Here is an 18,443-nt window from a genome sequence, read left to right on the forward strand (position 1 = left end):
AGGGAAGCTAAATGAAGAAGTAGGAAATAATAATTAAAAGTGATTAGGACAAGAAGTTTTGGTGCTATGGAATGTGGACCCAATTCTCCCGGTCACAACCCAAACCAAGCGGCAGTTTTTGGTTTTGATTATAGCTTTACTTGCTATTTTAATAAACATGAACGAGTATTCAAACTTTTAATATCCTGCTGCTTAACTATTTCCAAAGAGACATCCAGCTCTTTTAAACAGCCTTTGTTTTAAAATTTTAATTTGTTTGGCTCAGTCTCACCTTAGAAAGTTGTAGCGTCATGGTAAACTCTTTTATAAGTTGATTTCCAGAATCGCAGGCAATTTTTTTTTCTCCCCTCCCAAGTAAGTGTTTCCTCATGTGCCAAAATTGTTGGTGCTGACAGCTTTTTTGCCTTGTTTTATCTGGTTCCCACAGTAAGTATGAGAGGCAAACACAAGAATGTGCACAGTGTTGACTGGACGCATCACTACTACGGCGATACTTACAACTCCTCTAGGAAGCGGAGACTGTGCAGGGGACTCGGGGGCAGTTGACTGATGTTGTTCATACTGAGGTCTCTGGAGAGGAAAACAGACAGCATGTGAGGAGCGGTGTCCACACAAGGAATGCCACTACAAGGAAATCCGGCTGCTCAGTTCACATGTTTTCAAGCAATATGGCCAAACTCATTCTTTTGATCAACAAAAAATCGCTATTTTGCATCTGAAATATATTCCTGCCCCACCACCGCCCCCGCCCCAGACCACCTTGGTCTTTCTATCAAATTAGAGATCCTAGGAAGAGCTTATGTGAATTCAAAACCCATTCGTGGGCCTGGTTGTAAAACTTCATGTTTAAAATTATGTGAGTAGGACAGCAAAGGAAACAGACATAACTCAACCCTAGACATAACCCAACCTCATGACTTGCTTTGAATTTGGTGACAAAGAGAAATGTCTTCACCATGCAACTCTGGAAGTCCTGCTTCTGTGGGGCTATAAGCACCTTGTAAAAACAAATGTTTTGATTCAAAGAAACTTAAAAAAACAAAACAAGACAAAAAGCCTATTCCCTCCTTCTAACATGTTCCCTTTGCAGGTTCTCGGATTGCATTAAATAAGTGAAATGAACCATAAAACAAGGGTGTAATGTGATCCTTCTCTGGAGCACACTTCCTGCTGGGCTTGCACGGTAGTTCCTGGCACAGGAAACAACAAGCCACTTTGGGCAGAACTCAATCGATTTTTGTTTTAAGGGAAACTCCGTGTAATTAGATTTCATTCTGTTTTTACGTTTCTATTTCTTTACTGTCTCCCACATAACCCTACAGCACCACTGATATATGCCGTCTGTATCTGAGAGGACAAAAGACCAGGTGCTGGACAGATTGTCATCGAGACCAACTAAGACTTTATATACCAGTCAGCTACAGGTTGACTTTAAAAATGATCCATTGGTCAAACCTGAAGATTCAGATTATATTCAGAATTCATCATAATCTCAGATCAGGTGTATGTACTTAAAATTTACCTCTAGATGAGACAATGAGCTTCTTTTTATTTGTTATTTTAAAAATTGATTTAATTGGCATATGACATTGTATTAATTTTAGGTGTGCAACATAACGATTTGATATATGTATATGTTGCAAAATGAGAACCACAATAAATTTAGTTAACATCCATCACCGCACATAGCGAGAACATTTTTTTTTTCTTATGATGAGAACTTTTAAGATTTACTCTCTTAACAACTTTCAAATAAAAAATATGGTGTTGTTAACTATATTTGCCCTGCTGTACATTATTACATCCCCAGCACTTACTTATTTTAGAATTGGGAGTTTGTATCTTTTCTTTTTTTTACGTTTATTTATTTTTGGGAGAGAGACAGAGCGTGAGCAAGGCAGGGGCAGAGAGAGACACACACACATAGAATAGAAAACAGACTCCACGCTCTGAGCTGTCAGCACAGAGCCCCACGCGGGGCTCGAACTCACTGACCGTGAGATCCTGACCTGAGCCGAAGTCGGGTGCTTAACCGACTGAGCCACCCAGGCACCCCTGGAATTTGTATCTTTTGACCACCTTTACCCATTTCACCCAGGAGCTTTTAAAAATATCCTTCTTATTTAAGTGGCCACACCCATAGCGCCTAACCAGTTGATGTCAGTATGGATTGCTTGGTTCCTTTATCAAATATTAACTTTTAATCATTGATGGTAAGAATTGAGGGACTGATCATTTACTCTTTACAAAGTCACTAGTATGTACAGGTAGATAAAATATTCAGTTACATGTTTTAGAGTATGGTAAAAAACAATGATAACTTTTAGTGTCTGATACTGAACAATTATATAGCTGAGTAAAATGCTATTTTCTCGAGCTAAAAGTAAACAATTCCGGGGCGCCTGAATGGCTCAATTGGTTAAGTGTCCAACTTTGGCTCAGGTCATTATCTCACGGTTCCTGAGTTGGAGCCCCCTGTTGGGCTCTGTGCTGACAGCTCAGAGCCTGGAGCCTGCTTTGGATTCTGTGCTTCCCTCTCTCTGCCCCTCCCCCACTCATGCTCTGTCTCAAAAATAAATAAACATTAAAAAAAATGTAAGGGGTGGCAGGGTGGCTCAGTCTGTTGAGCGTCTGGCTTTGGCACAGGTCACGGTCTCACGGTTTGTGAGTTCGAGCTCTGCTGTGGGTTCTGTGCTGACAGCTCAGAGCCTGGAGACTATTTTGGATTCTGTGTCTCCCTCTCTGCTCCTCCCCTGCTCGTGCTCTGTCTGTCTCTCTCTCAAAAATAAATAAACATTAAAAAAAAAAAGTTGTTTAAAAAAAATTTAAAAAACCTAAACAATGCCAAAAATATTCACTAAAAAATTTGTATTTCCATATATTAAGCATCTGGATTTTTTTCTGGCATCATCTAGATAATAGTGCCAAATGATTGATTAGCAGTTTAAATTTGTGGTGCAGATACTTCTCTGAAGCAGCAAAGTTGTTTAGTTCACTGAACAGACATGTGTTAAACTAATCAATGAGGTTTCTGAATTCCTCACAGGGACCATATAATTTCTGCGATGACTTGATATTTCTCAGGTATTCATTCATTTCTAATTGATATCTCACTTATTTCCTAAAAGAATCAAGGTGGTTTGTTTTAGGAGCATGTTTATTAGCAGCCCGGATTAAACCAGTTTCAACATCAAGACAACTGGTATGGGTAACTTCCCTCTGCGCTTATGTTTTTCTGTGTGATGTGCAAATCAGTTTGGGATAAACATCTATCATGTCCATATGCAGAAAGCTCTAAATAGAACAAGGAAATTTACATATTTAGGAGATTCAAAAACACTCCACATTATTTTAATATTTATTATCCAATTTCAGGCTCCTGGAAGTGAAGCTTGTATAAGCTTTCACTCTCAGGGTCCCCCACCAGAACTCTTTTTATGGCAGAACAGCAGAAAGAGTGCAAGCACTGTCAGGGTATAGGGTCTTGGGTTTGAATCTGGACCTCCCCATTCACTAGCTGCATGATCTTGGGAGAATTGATCTCCCTGTGGCAGACTTCCTTGTATTTAAACTACGAAACTAAACTACATTAATAGTGTGAGGCCCTATGCTAGCTGCTTCCAATCAAAAGAGGGTGACTTAATTTACTTCTTAAAAAGAAGAGTATCTCCTTTTCCCAAAAGGAATGAAGAATAACTTCTTGGTGTTACCCAGTGTGGGAGTTCCACTTAGAAAATGAGCAAATACTGCTAAACCAGTCCTTTACCACCTGTTTTCTAATAAGGTTATTTTCTTTTAAAGAGTTTCTAAGCAATGCATATAAGCCTGTAGCAGAAAACAGCCTTTAATATCAACAGTCTAAGGTAAAATCAAATAGGCCTTTAAAATATAAATTCAAAGTGGGTAAGGTAAAAAGGAACTTGTCTGCATTTACTTTTTTCATTCTGTAATCATCTTTGTAGTGATGGTCAAATGGAATAGTGGTCCTCTAGCTCAGTGCTTCCCAAACTATCCATGGTGAAAGACCAATTTTTTTTTTTTTTAGATTTAAATTTTAGTTAACATACAGTGCAATATTGGTTTCTGGAGTAGAATTCAGTGATTCATCATGTACATAGAATACCCCAGTGCTCATCACAAGTGCCCTCTTTAATACCCATCACCCATCTAGAAAATTTTGAATTTGCTGTGGGCCTATAATTTTTAAAAAGACATAATAAAATTAATTACTAGAAAGGGGAAACAAAAAAACCCTAAAATGCACAAAATAGGAGCGTCAATATTTTGTTATGGGATTCAACATAGATTATTCAATTACTATAAAAGTTTGTAAACCTTTACTCTCAAATTCTTATCTGCTATGGATCACTAAAAAGACAGTCATGTCCTGGGAAGGTTAGGACCACTCTTTAATCAACAATGCCCTTCTTGCCTTCATGTCAATTTTTAGTTAAAAATGACAGAATGAGAACAACATTAAACCTTTGTACAAAAATACTCCCTTTCTTACTTAAATTATTTTTAAACTTTTTTTTTTTTTTTCGTATTTGGTCTTTCTGACACCTGGAACACATATAACCTTAGCAGCAAATGAGGAGGTCTTAAAACAATTTCTAAACCTGTATGTTATTTACTTTTTAAACGATTATTTTAAAAAGAGGCCGCATTTTGCACCACGTTTTGTCTATGATTCAGTTTCCTAACATTTGTGAAACAATGTAATGGATTTCTTTAATTTTTTCATCTTTTGCCAAGATGTTGGAATTAATTTTGAAAAAGTGGTCACTATGGACAAAGATTTCATAAGACGTGGAGGAGTCATTGTGACAAGATGGTCAAATATGTTCAACCATTTTGCCCTGTCTCTGACCCTGCTCTTGTCGATGCTGTGTTAATGCCCGTGTCTGGAAATCTAGAGCAGGGTTACAGGAAAGAGCCTCTTCTTGGCACTGAAGCAACAGAACAAGGTGAATGGCTTGCAAGCAGAGCTTGGCCTTAAGTTCAGCCTCACGGGAGGAGTCCCTGTGCGGGGCACAACCTGCATAGCTGTGGTCATCGGGGGCTCCTCAATCTGAGAACTTCTGCTGGCTCCAGGTTTCTTAAAGGAACGAATGCCTAAACTATTTTGGCTCTTCACAATCTAGCTTAATGTATGTTTCCATCTTGATTCTATGTCACTTTCCTCTATGCATGTGTGGCCCACCTACACTGAAAGTCTTGCTGTTCCCCTTTGCATCTGTCTTTACACATGTGATTCTCTTTCCCTAGAACACATTAGCCTCTCGATTTCCAAATTCCTGCTCCTGTGCTTCCCCACCCCCCTTGCCCCCATTTAAGATCTAGCTTAACATACCCTTGTGTTTCTGACACAGTGTTTTATCTTTCCAGCTTAGATCACACATTGGTCACTTGGATCACCACCTCACCAACACCCTCAACTCCCTGGTCTGTTGTCTTTTGTTTCTTTCTCCTGGAAAAATCCCAGCTCAGGGAAAACACCACAATTCATTTTTTTCTGTTACTATCTCAGGGTACTGAGTGCTACTAGAAAAGAGTAACTCACAAATGTGCAGATTAGTGACTATAAATTCATGGTCTTTGTGGGTTCTCAACACTGCTGCACAATCCTGTTATTTGTGATTGCTCAATTTACTCCCACGGGGACTGTGGCCAATCCTTACCACTTGCCTCAAACCTCTTCATCAACAGTGACTCCTATCATGGGACACCTTCCCTCTTACTTCATGGAAACAACTGCGATTCTTTAGACCACCAAACATGAAATAAACCAAATTCTTGTTCTTTTTTTGTCTCCTGCTTACTATGCCCATACTTTTCTCCTCGCTTCGCCTTGCTTATGGGTCTCATCCCCTCTAGGATGCTATAGCACTTTACTCCATGAATAATTCCTTCTTCTTCCTCTATTTTTCACTGATTCCTCTTACTTTCAATATATAAACATAGTCAAGTCGTTTCCACTATGAAAGCAGATGGGAAACAGGATCTTTCAATATCATGTCTTCCTTTACCTGCTGCCCAATCTTTCTCATTCCCTTTAGGGTTGTTTACAGCCTAGAATTACAGTCTCCACTTCCCATTCCCTTTCCAACCCACAACACAGAGACTTCCATCCCTACACTCCGATGAAATTGCTCTTGCCAAAGAAATAGTGACCTCCATATTGTCAACTTTAATGAACACAGGACTTACTGGGCCTCTCTCCTGCATTAGATTTGCTCTTTCTGGAAACTCTATACTCCATTGGTTTCCAAGCCATCATTCTCTCAGGATTCTTTCCATACTTTCTACTTTATAAGCTCCTTTGTGGGATTTTATTCTATTTATCCCTTAAATGTCAGTGTTCTCTGGAGTTCTTCCCTGGCCTAGTGCTCTTCAGTCTCTGCCCTTTCTTCTTGGAGACTGTTACTTTCATGGATTTAAGTATCTCTTAGATGCCCATAACTCCCCACATACATATTCCTAGTCTTAATCTTTGTCTCCTAGATTTCCGAATCGTATATCTAATTTCCTTCTGCATATGTCCACTTAGCCATCTTGCAGGAATGCATCATGTCCCCAATAGAAATAATTATTTTTACTCCAAACTCGTTTCTTTTTCTGTAGTGCCGGTTTCTAGCTAGTGTCATCACCATCTTCCTGTCAAAAGAGCCCAACTCTTAGATACTATTCAAGCCTTCTTCCGTTTTATCATCTTTTCTACCTATCTCTTCTCCTCGGTCTTTACTCTTTCCTGCTGGAGGTGCTCACCATCTCTGGCCCAGTCATCTGAAATCACCTCCAAACTCCGTGGCTGCCTGCTATCAGCCTTATCCCTTCAGGCCCGCCCTCTCATGGTTAGAGAGATCCATCCAAAAATGCAGAACTGGCCAAATCACCACCCTACCTAAAACCTTTCAATTACTATCATTTTCCAAATGAAAACCACATGTGCTAGCATTGCATACAAGCTCCGTTGGGCAGCACACCAACTCTTTACCACTCTGGCATATTGTATTGCATTGTATTGAAGTGATATGTTCACATGTTTTATATGTTTACATGTCTATTTCCCACAGGAGGCTGTGACTTTTCATGGTCAGTAGCTGTTTTCTTTTTTTTTCTTCTTCTTTTCATTATGGTACTTCCAGCGTCTAGCAGAGCCTTGCCATATAGAAGATACACAGTGAATGCTGAATTGAAATCTCTTCTACTGCAGCCTTCCTGTAAGTGAGCAGATGATCTTACCCGATCCGTTTTTTTTTTTTTTTTTTAAATCGTGTTTCTCATCAAATGGCTACGTTGCTTTTAAGTGTGAGGTGTACAACAGTTTGAAACCCTTTCGGGAACAAAACCCACTTTGTGTGTGCCCACCTTCCACAATAAGTTTTGCTCAGAACTAGTGTTAGGTTTTCTCTCTTCAGTCAGCCTTACTTGCCTTCTGTCCTAGAGATTCCTCAAAAACTCTCGTCCATTGAAAGTTCCCTTTCTACCACCGCACTCAAGTACCTTTCCACTGCTGCTGTTGCCGCCCCTTCCCCTCCTACTCCTTTTTCTTCCTCCTCTCCTTTCTACTTTTCCTTTCCTTCTCTTTCTCCTGCTAAAATATCTTTCCTGTCATTTCCATGGCTTTGTTATGGGAGGAATGGTTACATTGGGTACTTAGTCCGCCATCTCAAAATCCAGCTATGCTGTTTGTATTTGAGCCTTGGTACATGAATCGGTGAACAAAGAGGCCATTCCTTATAGTGTGACTATTAAAAAAATTAAGAAAACAACTCCCCAGAATGGTTCTTTAATCTCTGCCGCTGTTGAAGACAAATATTTTCTTCTTTAGCAGCACAGTGCAATTCCTATTTCTTCTAAGTACAAGCATTTTCAATTTGTCTTGGGAGATCCAGTAGCATTTAGCCCTCTGCCAGATACCTTTGTTAACAATGGATCCAGGCTGGAGCCATTCCAGCACTTTTTAATTGATCACTTTTCAAATATGCTTCTAGAGATAAGACCTCCTGTGAACTTCAAAAGGAAAGGTGCAGGCTTGAGTAGCATTTTATGATAGTATGAATAATGTTATTTCCAGGTACTTTCTCATGTTATTAACTCCAAAACAACGTATCTTTGAAAAACATTTTTGATTGAAGTGTAACATATATGGGAGAATGAACAAATCTTAACTGTCCAGCCCAGTGAATTTCCGGTGTGAACATACCTTCACAAATCAGCACTAGTCCCAAAATAGAATGCTGCCATTGCCTCAGAAGCTCCCTCATGTTCCCTTCCCCCCACTTCTCCACAAAGGGAACCAGTCTGCTGATTTCCAACACTTTATATTAGTTTTGCTCGGTTTTGATCTTTCTATAAATGGAATCCTAGAGTGCATAGTTTCTTTTTTTTTTAGAGCAATTTTAGGTTCACAGCACAAGTAAAAGGAAGCCGTAGAGATTTCCCATACACCTCTTGCCCCCACACATGCATGTTCTCTCCCATTATCAACGTCCTCCACCAGAGTGGTACGGTTTGGTACAACTGATGAACCTACTGATGCTTCATGATCACCCAAACCCCGCAGTTTACATTAGAGTTTACTCTTGGTGTTGTTCATTCCATGAGTTTGGACTAATGTATAATGACACGTGTCCACTGTTAATTATAGCATCATCCAGAGTATTTTGCATCTTCCAGAATGTTATGCAGTTGAAACCATACAGTATGTAACCTTTTCAGACTGGCTTCTTTCACTTAGTAATACAGAGCAGAGTTTTGTGTGTGTGTGTTTTTCTAGCTTCTTTCACTCGTTATGTTTATGAGATTTATTCATGTGTTGCATGTAGCAATAGTTTATTCCCCTCAATCCAATATAGTATCTCGTTTTATTATTACACCACAATGTATTTATCAGTGACCTGCTGATGGACATTTGGGTCAGTTTGTGTCTATGATGAGTAACGTTGCTATAAACATTCTTAAATATGTCTTTTGTTGAGCATATATATGTGGGCATTTCTGCCGAGTATATGTCTAGGAGTGGAATTGCCGGGTCTTGGTGTATGCATATATTCGTTCAGCTTTAACAGATCCTGCCAAGCAGTTTTCAAAAGTGATTATGTTGAGTCACACTTCCACCAGCAAGGTGTGAGAATTCTAATTGTTTTACACCTGTTTTTCCTCTGTTTGTCTTCACCAAAACTGGTATTATTTCTCTATTAAATTTTAGTTCCACTAAATATACAATGGTATTTCATTGTGGCCTTAATTTGCATTTCCCTCATGTCTAGAAGAACTGAATATCTTTTCATGGAATTTTTGCCATCAGGATACACTTTTTTGCAACGTGCTGGAAAAATATTTTATTTTACTTGATGACCTTTGAGTTAAAAGTAAAGCTTACAGGTTGTAAGTGAAGCAATTCATTTATATGTAAAGAAAGAGCTAATAATCTCTTCATTTCTCTTCTAATATTATTATTTTTCCTGAGGTTTCAGAGATATTCTTCGAAATAGTTGGTAATGTAATAATTAGGAGCCTGTATTCTGGAGCTATCGTGCCTTAGTTCAAATCCTGGCTTTGTTATTTCTAAGCTCAATAACCTTGAACAAGTTATTTAACATCTCTGTGTGTCAGTTACCTAATCTATGAAATGGAGATAATAATAGTATCTGCTTTATAGAATTGTTGTGAGAAATAATTGAACTAATATATATAAAGTACTTAAGTAGTGGGGCGCCTGGGTGGCTCAGTCGGTTAAGCAGCCGACTTCGGCTCAGGTCATGATCTCGCGGTCCGTGGGTTCGAGCCCCGCGTCGGGCTCTGTGCTGACAGCTCAGAGCCTGGAGCCTGTTTCAGATTCTGTGTCTCCCTATTTCTCTGACCCTCCCCTGTTCATGCTCTCTCTTTGTCTCAAAAATAAATAAATGTTAAAAAAATAAAAATAAAAAAAAGATAAAGTACTTAAGTAGTACCTGGCAAGTACAACTTGCCCTGCAGAGTTTGCTATCATTATTACAACACAGAATCTCTTAGTGTATTTACAAATTAAAACTCTTACCTGTACAGATGTATCAGGAGTAGAGAAATGTTAGCTTGTTGATATTTGGTTACCGTGAAAAATCTTTTAAAAATCACAGTATAATTTTAAAAATGTTTAGAGATACCTGGTTTATGTATGATGAGTCCTTTTGCTTTATTAATTTTTTACCGGATGTTTTGAAAAGACAGAGGCTCAAATTAAAGCTCATTTGAAAAATTTTACATTGTCGTCCTAATCTAATAGAAATAGCTAATGTGACTGGGTAGTCAAGCACATTATTTATATTATGTGCATAACAAGAGAAGAGATTGATGTAGTTATCTGTGGGCAGGTCACTTATCTAAAAACCGCATGTACTCTGAACACACACCAAACAGAGAAATAAGCACGCAGACAACAAAACAAAACCAAAACAAATAGACGAAGAAAAAAAAATTATGACAGCAAGCCAAAAACCCTTTTACAACTGTCAGAATTAGAAGCCCACAACATCAGTCATGAATGTTTATGTACTTGTCTCAGAGGCAAAGGTCTCAGTCAGAAGGGAAGTGTTCCTTATTTGGGCACGCTTGGTGGGTTTTGTTTTGTTTTGAAATCTACTGCAGCAAATTACCAGTGGGAAGCAAATGCAACGAGGTGGGCAATGATGTGGGAAACCAGTTTTAAGAAGTCAAATGTCGTCATCATCATCATCATCATTGTTATCACACAGGTCTTTGATCATTGAATGCAGTAGCTCTAGATACAGCATTTCAAAAGCTTTCAACCAACTTGGAACCAATTTTTTTTTCCCTCCAAAATAGTGTAGCGTCTCATATATTCTAAAGGACTGTACAATCACCAAAAATCACCAGAAAAGTTACTTTCACATCTAGAAATACCCTAAGATTCTATCTCTTCTGCTTTTTCTATTCTCTGGGAACAATTTCTAGCCTTGAGCTTGCAGCTGTATTACAGATCTTTGTTTCTAAAAGCTTTATTTCTGAACTTCTCCATGTGGTTAATCAACCAGTCACCTAAAACGCAACACATTTCAAACTGAATTCATAGTTTTCTCTCTTTTCCCCAAACCAGCTTTCCCTTTTGCGTTTTCTCATATTGAATAGTGCATCGTGGTTCTTTCAAGCAACCATTCTAGAAACCTCAGGTTTGTTTGTTTATTGATTGATTGATTTTACATCACCCTATCTATCATTCATCCCCCACTTTCTAAATGGTCATTAGCCCTATTTGTTATAAAACTTATTTGTGCCAAAAAGTGATAAATAACATCTCTCTCTCTGTCTCTCTCTCTCTGTCTCTCTCTCTCTTTCTCACACACACACACACACACACACACACACACTTCAGTGAATCTTCAGATAACAACTCATTTTATATATGAAGAAACAGTCACACAGAATAGCTTGTAAGTGGCAGAGCCAGGGTCTGAACCTGGCCCATGTGACTCTAAAGCTCGTGGGATCAGCCTTTTGCTGCTACACTGTATACTGGAATCTGTGATCTAATTCCTGCCATAGCTTAGGTTCAGGTCCTAATACTTGCTTGACCTTTTTGACTCTTCAGAAGTACTGCATATGTAAGAAAGTGCCTCAGGGAAAGTTTCCTCTCCACTGTTCACACCTTTATGTGGCATCTCTGGTTGCTTTTACCTCTTGGCCAGCTCCTTGGAGTGACTATTCAGAACACCTCTCTGGACCATCGACTCTGCTTCAACTTAGCCTTTGGATATCATCTTTCAGGTCCTTCTTGGCTCCATGGTATGCAACCCCTGGTCCATTTCTCTCCCAGCCCCAGATTTCCGAATACCAGTCAAAACCCCAGGCCTTTCACTTATCTGGGAAGAGAGGTCAAGCAATTGCAATGGGATATTAATGGTCCTCTCTGCCTTCTTTCTTTCTCCCTTCCCAGTCCATCAGGAGTTATCTTAATTTTTTTCCCCTGAAGGATAAAGGAGCTAATATTTTATATTGTGCTTCCTTTTTTCTTATTTAAATGTATTTTTAAAATGTTTATTTATTTTTGAGAGAGAGAAAGAGAGAGAGTTGAGCGGGGCAGGAGCAGAGAGAAAGGGAGACACAGAATCCATGCAGATTCTGTCAGCACGAGCCCGATGTGGGGTTTGAACTCACAAGCCGTGAGACCATGACCTGAACCGAAGTCGGACGTCTAACCGACTGGGCCACCCAGGTGCCCTTGTGCTTCCTTTTTTTTTCTTTTAACGATGACTCCATTTATTTGTCTAAACAGTTTACAAAGCTTATTCATGCCACAAATTGGTTTCTGTGTAAGATATTTGAACATGGATAAATCCTAGTTAAGATTGTGCTGTAATTCACAATAGTCATGTTCACATGAGTAATATATTCTATTTTTCTTTACACTTAGAAAAAAATCAAACAACTGACTTTGGAACTAGAACAGGGTTTCTCTATCTTGACACTATTGACATTTGGGGCTTGATGATTCTTTTTGCTATGGGGGGGCTTTCCCATGCATTGTAAGGTGTTGAGCAGCATCTCTGCCGTACCCCTGAGATGCCAGGAACACCTCCACTCCCATCAAACCCGAGTTGTAACAACCAAGAACTTGTATAGACTGTTATGACTTGAATTATACTCTGCCCTTCCACATCTCCATTTGTATACTGCTCTAATGTTAGGTAACTCAGAATGTGATTGACTTGAAGATACAGTTAAAAAATTTTTTTAAAATATTTATGAATTTTTGAGAGACAGAGAGAGCTCAAGCATGGGAGGAGAAGAGAGAGAGGGAGACACAGAATCTGAAGCAGGCTCAGACTCTGAGCTGTCAGCATAGAACCTGATGTGGGACTTGAACCCACAAACCATGAGATCATGACCTGAGCTGAAGTCAGAGGCTTAACCAACTGAGCCACCCAGCTGCCCCAAAGATACAGTCTTTACAGAAGCATTAAAATGAGGTCATTAGGGTGGATCTTATTCTGATATGACTAGTGTCCTTATGAGAAGAGGAAATTTGGACATAGGGACAGAGGGAAGAAGACCATGTGAAGACAGAGGGAGAAGACAGCCAACTACGAGCCAAGGAGAGAGGCCTTAGAAGAAAACAACGCTTCCAACACCCTGATCTTGGATTTCCCAGCCTCCAGAACTGTGAGAAAAATGCATTTCTGTTGTTTAAGCCACCCAGTCAGTGGTACTTTGTTATGGCAGACCTGAAAAACTAATGTACAGCAGACATAGCCAAATAAATGTTTCCTAGGGTCAAATCGCCCATGGTTGAGAATCATTGAACTAGCACACATGAATTACACATAGGAAACTATTATATTTACCTTTTGCGATGACAGAAAAAGTAAGTTTCTAATGACTTTTTTCTTCAAAAGAGGAAATTTAGAAAAACCTTCCCACCCTACACCTCTTTCACACCATAAATCCCTTTTAGCAGATAATTTCATTACTTAATTATTGGACAACAAAAATATACAAGAAAAAGTAGAGTAAAAGGCTATAATAGATAGATAGATAGATAGTTCCAAGGCAATGTTCAAAGAAAATCTTTCAAAAGCTTTCATTAAAAGCACCTGATCTATTTTATTTCACCCAAGCAGAAAGTCACATCGTTTTTCCTGCCTTGTGCAGTAAGATGCTGAAATATCTTGCAGTCAGCATGGCATGGCTATGGGATCCTTCCATGCCAACAGGATGAAATCTTTCTCTCCTACCCACATTCTGTCTGATATCCTGGGACACACGCAAAGGATCTGGCTTATTATTTCAAAAGGTGCATCTGATCCATCATCCTCCCCTATCATACGGGTTCAAAAAGCCTTTGTAGGTTGTCCATCATCTGCAAAATGGAGCCTAAGTGCTGTTATCTGCCTGTGGTATGTGGAAAGGAAAATGGGCCAGGGTCTGAAATGATGGTTTGGCCACCACCTTGCTGTTAGACCCCGTCCCTTTTTTTTTTTTTTTTGCTTTTGTGGCCTTAACTTCTTAATGTTGTATTGTAACACCTCGGTCGTGCTGCCATGGTGAGGGTTAAATGAGACAATGTAGGTGTGAGCCCTTGGCTCGGTGTCTGGTGCTGAAAGGGCTTTACCGGTTGTGGGTTGAAGTCTCCACCTCTCTAAACCTTTCCAAATACAGACCTTTCTTGAGCTATGATAGAGTTACATCCTGATAAACTCATCATAAGCTGAAAATACTATAAGTCAAAATGCATTTAATACCTCTAACCTACCGAACATCATCGCTTAGCCTAGCCTGACTTAAATGCGCCAGGACACTTCCATCAGCCTATGGTTGAGTGAAATCATCTCACACAAACCTTGTTTTATAACAAAATGTTCACTGTCTCAGGTAAGTTACTGAATACTGTACTGAAAGTGAGAAAAAGAATGGCTGTAAGAGTATGGGGTTGTTGACCCTTGTGATCATGGGGCGGACTGGGTTGCCACCACCGCCCAACATCACGAAGGAGGATCATAGCGCATATTGCCAGCACAGAAAGGAGCACGATTTAACATTCCAAGTGTGGTTTCTACCAAATGTGTATTGCTTTCCCACTGTAGTAAAGTTGAAAAATCGCTAAGTCCAATCATCGTAAATTGGGGGCCATCTGTCAACTCTCTTCCCATCACACCAGACTGCTTCTCATTCTCCCATTGTGTCCTGAGGTTTTGCTTTTTAGATTGACACAGTCTATTTCTTTTTTTTTTTTTTTTAATTTTTTTTAATGCTTATTTATTTTTGAGAGACAGAGTGTGAGCAGGGAGGGGCAGAGAGAGAGAGAAAGCCACAGAATCTGAAGAGGCTCCAGGCTCTGAGCTGTCAGCACAGAGCCCAACGCTGGGCTTGAACTCACAAGCTGTGAGATCATGACCTGAGCCAAAGTCAGATGCTTAACCGACTGAGCCACCCAGGCGCCCCAACAAACAGTCTATTTCCAAAAAACTATTCAAGGTACAGGATCTGGAGCAATCTCATCCCATGGTTTCCTGTACCCAGGCTTTGCTGGAGTCGTACAGACTAGAGAGTGTGCATGTCAAGGGCCTGGCACAAAGTTGGTCCAGGGCAAGCAGCCATTAACTCCTAGTCACCTAGTGCCTAGGTCCCACTAAGTCTTCATTACCTTTTTTTTCCTTTAAGTTTATTTATTTATTTTGAGAGAGAGAGAGAGCGAGCGAGAGAGCACATCATTGGGGGAGGGGCAGAGAGAGAATCCCAAGCCGATTCCTCACCAACAGTGCTAAGCCCGATGTGGGGTTTGAACCCACAAACTGTGAGATCACGACCTAAGCCAAAACCAAGAGTCGGACGCTCAACGACTGAGCCAGCCAGGCGCCCCTCAGTCCTCATTCCTAAGTGCTCTTCCACTTCCTGCTTCGACTCCTGGCACCCTCCACAGATGCTCCACATGGAGGCCAAACTTAGCTTTTCCAAACAGAACTAGATAATTCCCTGGCACTGCCTGAAATCCTCCAATGGACTCCTGTTTGCTCTTAGATTAAACCCAAATGCCTCAGCATGGCCGACAGGCCCTGAACACCTACCCTTCCATGCTCATCCTGCCTCACTGTCCCCTTGCTCACTGCACTTAGGGCACAGCTGCCACTGTGCAGTTCCCTCTACCTCCCAAGACCTTTCTCCCTCAGGCCTGTCCTGTCCATTCACCTGCACCCACAATGCTCATCTACGCCTCACCCTATCACTATCACTTTTTCAGATGTTCCTCTTGGTCTCTCAATCCGGAATAGGTCTTTTTCCACCTTTCCCTGCTCTTCTTCCTGCTTACCCCAGCCCTCCTCCCCCTGTCCCTACCTCCCACCACTATTCTTTTCATTGAGAATAGTTTGTGGTCACATCTTTATTTACTTTCCTGTCTTCCTTTCTTGAATGCCATGAAGGCAGGGTGTGTTAAATCACCAGCTTTTAGCACAGCGTCTGGCACATGCTTGACAATCAATAAATACTCTTGTTGAGTGACTGACCAGCTGAATGAATGCTGCATTCTCTGGCATTAGTCCCTTCCTTTCTTATTTCTGGGAGGATTATTTTTACTAAGTATGTTTTGTGGGTCTCCGAGGAGAGTACAGCAAGCAGATTAAAGAATACTGTGTCTACTTTGTGTTTCCTTTAAACAGTTGGCACAATGTTTTAAAAATAACTTTTAAAAATAACACTACTATAAATGCTAATCTATTTATCAAAAAGATATTAATGAACAATGGATAGGAAACAATAAAAAAGAACACAATAAATCTCACTAATTTTTGAATCAGTTCCTAGCCAAGTATGGACAATATAGAAACATGAATGCAGTTTAAACAAATACATAGATTGTATTTTCATTTTGCTATTGAATAATTTCTGAACCTGCATAGAAAAATTTGTCCCTAAATTGAATTTTTTTCTCCCACTAAATGGAAGAATCTTTACTATTCTTACCACAGTGATATGGGGAATGTGAATGAAATATTTATAAAGCATATTCTGAGATTCTTTGAAGTGCCTACGAAATACTTGATGAGCTCTTGTTATTTTTGCAATGCTTTTAAGCATTTTAAACTCAAAACAGAGTAGTAAAAACAGAAATACAATTCTCCAAAAGAACAAATGTTACGATAGACTCTGAATTGAATCCAACTACCCAAGAGTTTGATTTAAGCATTCCTTTTCTTTAAACTAAAACAACTCTACAGACACTGCATTAGACTACTGCTTGCATGAGAGAGATGAAAGACAAAAATTGTCTTCATGTCAAAGTGGCACTTTCCAATTATGCACTGGCGATAAATTTCTAGCTTCATGTTTGTCTTCATTTCTCTCTGGGACTGAGAGACCAACTCTACAGAGACACTATTCCATTTCAGATAAACTGTTTTCCTACGCAGTTTAACCGAGATCCCGGACTGGATGCAGTGTCAATGGTTAGAAGAGAGAGATTTTAAAAACTCAGACACTCAACAGTGCAATGATCAAATGCTAAATCAACTTGAGAAGTAGGGAAGACTTCATTTTTGCTACCAATAACATGGTTTATCTGTCATAAAGTCAATTGCCTACTTTCCCTAAACATTTGCTACAGAACATTCATTTATATGCTTCCAGTGCCTCAAAGGCCAGTAAGTCACCGATGAACTTTTAAAAACAACCAAAGGCATAACCATTTGTTGTTATTGGTGAATGAGTTACAAAGCTTAAGAAAATGTAAAGGTAAGTATAACATTTGCAGTCTTTTAGACCAAGTATGACTACATATATAATTAGAGATTCAAAATGTCCGTATAAGCTACCTCAAAGATATAATTATTAACTGACAGAAGAAAGAAGAGAAGAAAATGGGGAAACCTCAAAAGGGAAAAGCCATGGTTGTATTTTTACAATAAATCTTGTTAAAGGAACTGAGCCACATGTGGGAATTCAACAAGTGCAATTGATGACTAAGCTAAACAAGCAACAAAGACAAGGGAGATGTACCAACTATATGGAAGGGAGTTTACAAATCTTCCCATAAATTCAACAGTAAGAAAGAGAGCTCTATCATGGAGACTTACCATTAGTTGTCACATTGTCAATTCCAGCTGTCTTGGAGTTGGGGCGTGCACAAGCTGTGTGGCTTTACATGATGGTCTTACATACTATGACCCTGGTAGTTCAGTGCCAAGGAGGGGTCATCATTAAAGAGAAAAATTCCCAGGGCAGCCAGTGGAATAATGTATTGGTGACAAGATAACAATTTTATTCATTGATACAATACTGTGTGGTTTTAATTGTGTTTTACAACTATGAAACTTCTAATTTTCTTATTTTACTTTGAATTAAAATTAAATTTGTTGTAATTTATAATTCAAAAAAAAAATTTAAAATTAAATGTAAGTTTCATATTAGGTCAAAGTGATTGTATATTTGCACTATATACATATGCATTATAATATATTATATTATCTATGATATATATATATATATATATATATATATATATATATAATTTAAGCAACTACAAGCCTTATAATAAAAAAAATACAAAAAAACCCCAAAGTCTCCAGGCCCCTTCCATCCCTGATTCCCACTTTCTAGAGGCAACCATTTGTACCTCTTAGTCCAGAGTCTCTCAGTGCTCACTCTCTTCAGACTGTAACTTTCCAGTCTTCCACCAGAGTCATTGTTTGTACTGGAAGTTTGGGTGGTAAGGAAACAGTTGTCTGACTTTGTGAGCTAAGGGACATGTTTAGCTTATTAAGACTTTCAGTGAATCTCCCTATTTTTAACAATAGTTGGACCTTCAAAAGTGCTCTTTTTTAGGGCTTTATGTAGGAACTGAGTTGCTTCTTGACTAACCCTATGCCATTTCTCTGCTAAGTCATGTCGCAAATTTGTTAACGCATCCCATCTATTACCATTTTCTCTTCCGTTCTCTTTGTCTAATT

The 18,443-nt window shown here is 39.3% G+C and overlaps 1 protein-coding gene across 3 annotated transcripts in view; it reads right to left on the minus strand.

The window, feature by feature from the left end:
• The window catches only part of LGR5 (leucine rich repeat containing G protein-coupled receptor 5), a 130,734-nt gene that overhangs the window by 73,751 nt on the left and 38,540 nt on the right, over positions 1 to 18,443 (minus strand). For all 3 annotated transcript variants that reach the window (XM_058742037.1, XM_058742035.1, XM_058742034.1), the window contains exon 2: positions 499 to 570. In XM_058742037.1, coding sequence (XP_058598020.1) covers positions 499 to 570 — 72 coding nt within the window. The remainder of the gene's footprint in view (positions 1 to 498; positions 571 to 18,443) is intronic.

This window comes from Neofelis nebulosa, chromosome 8 (assembly GCF_028018385.1).
Source record: "Neofelis nebulosa isolate mNeoNeb1 chromosome 8, mNeoNeb1.pri, whole genome shotgun sequence".
In the NCBI taxonomy this organism is placed as follows: Eukaryota; Metazoa; Chordata; class Mammalia; order Carnivora; family Felidae; genus Neofelis; species Neofelis nebulosa.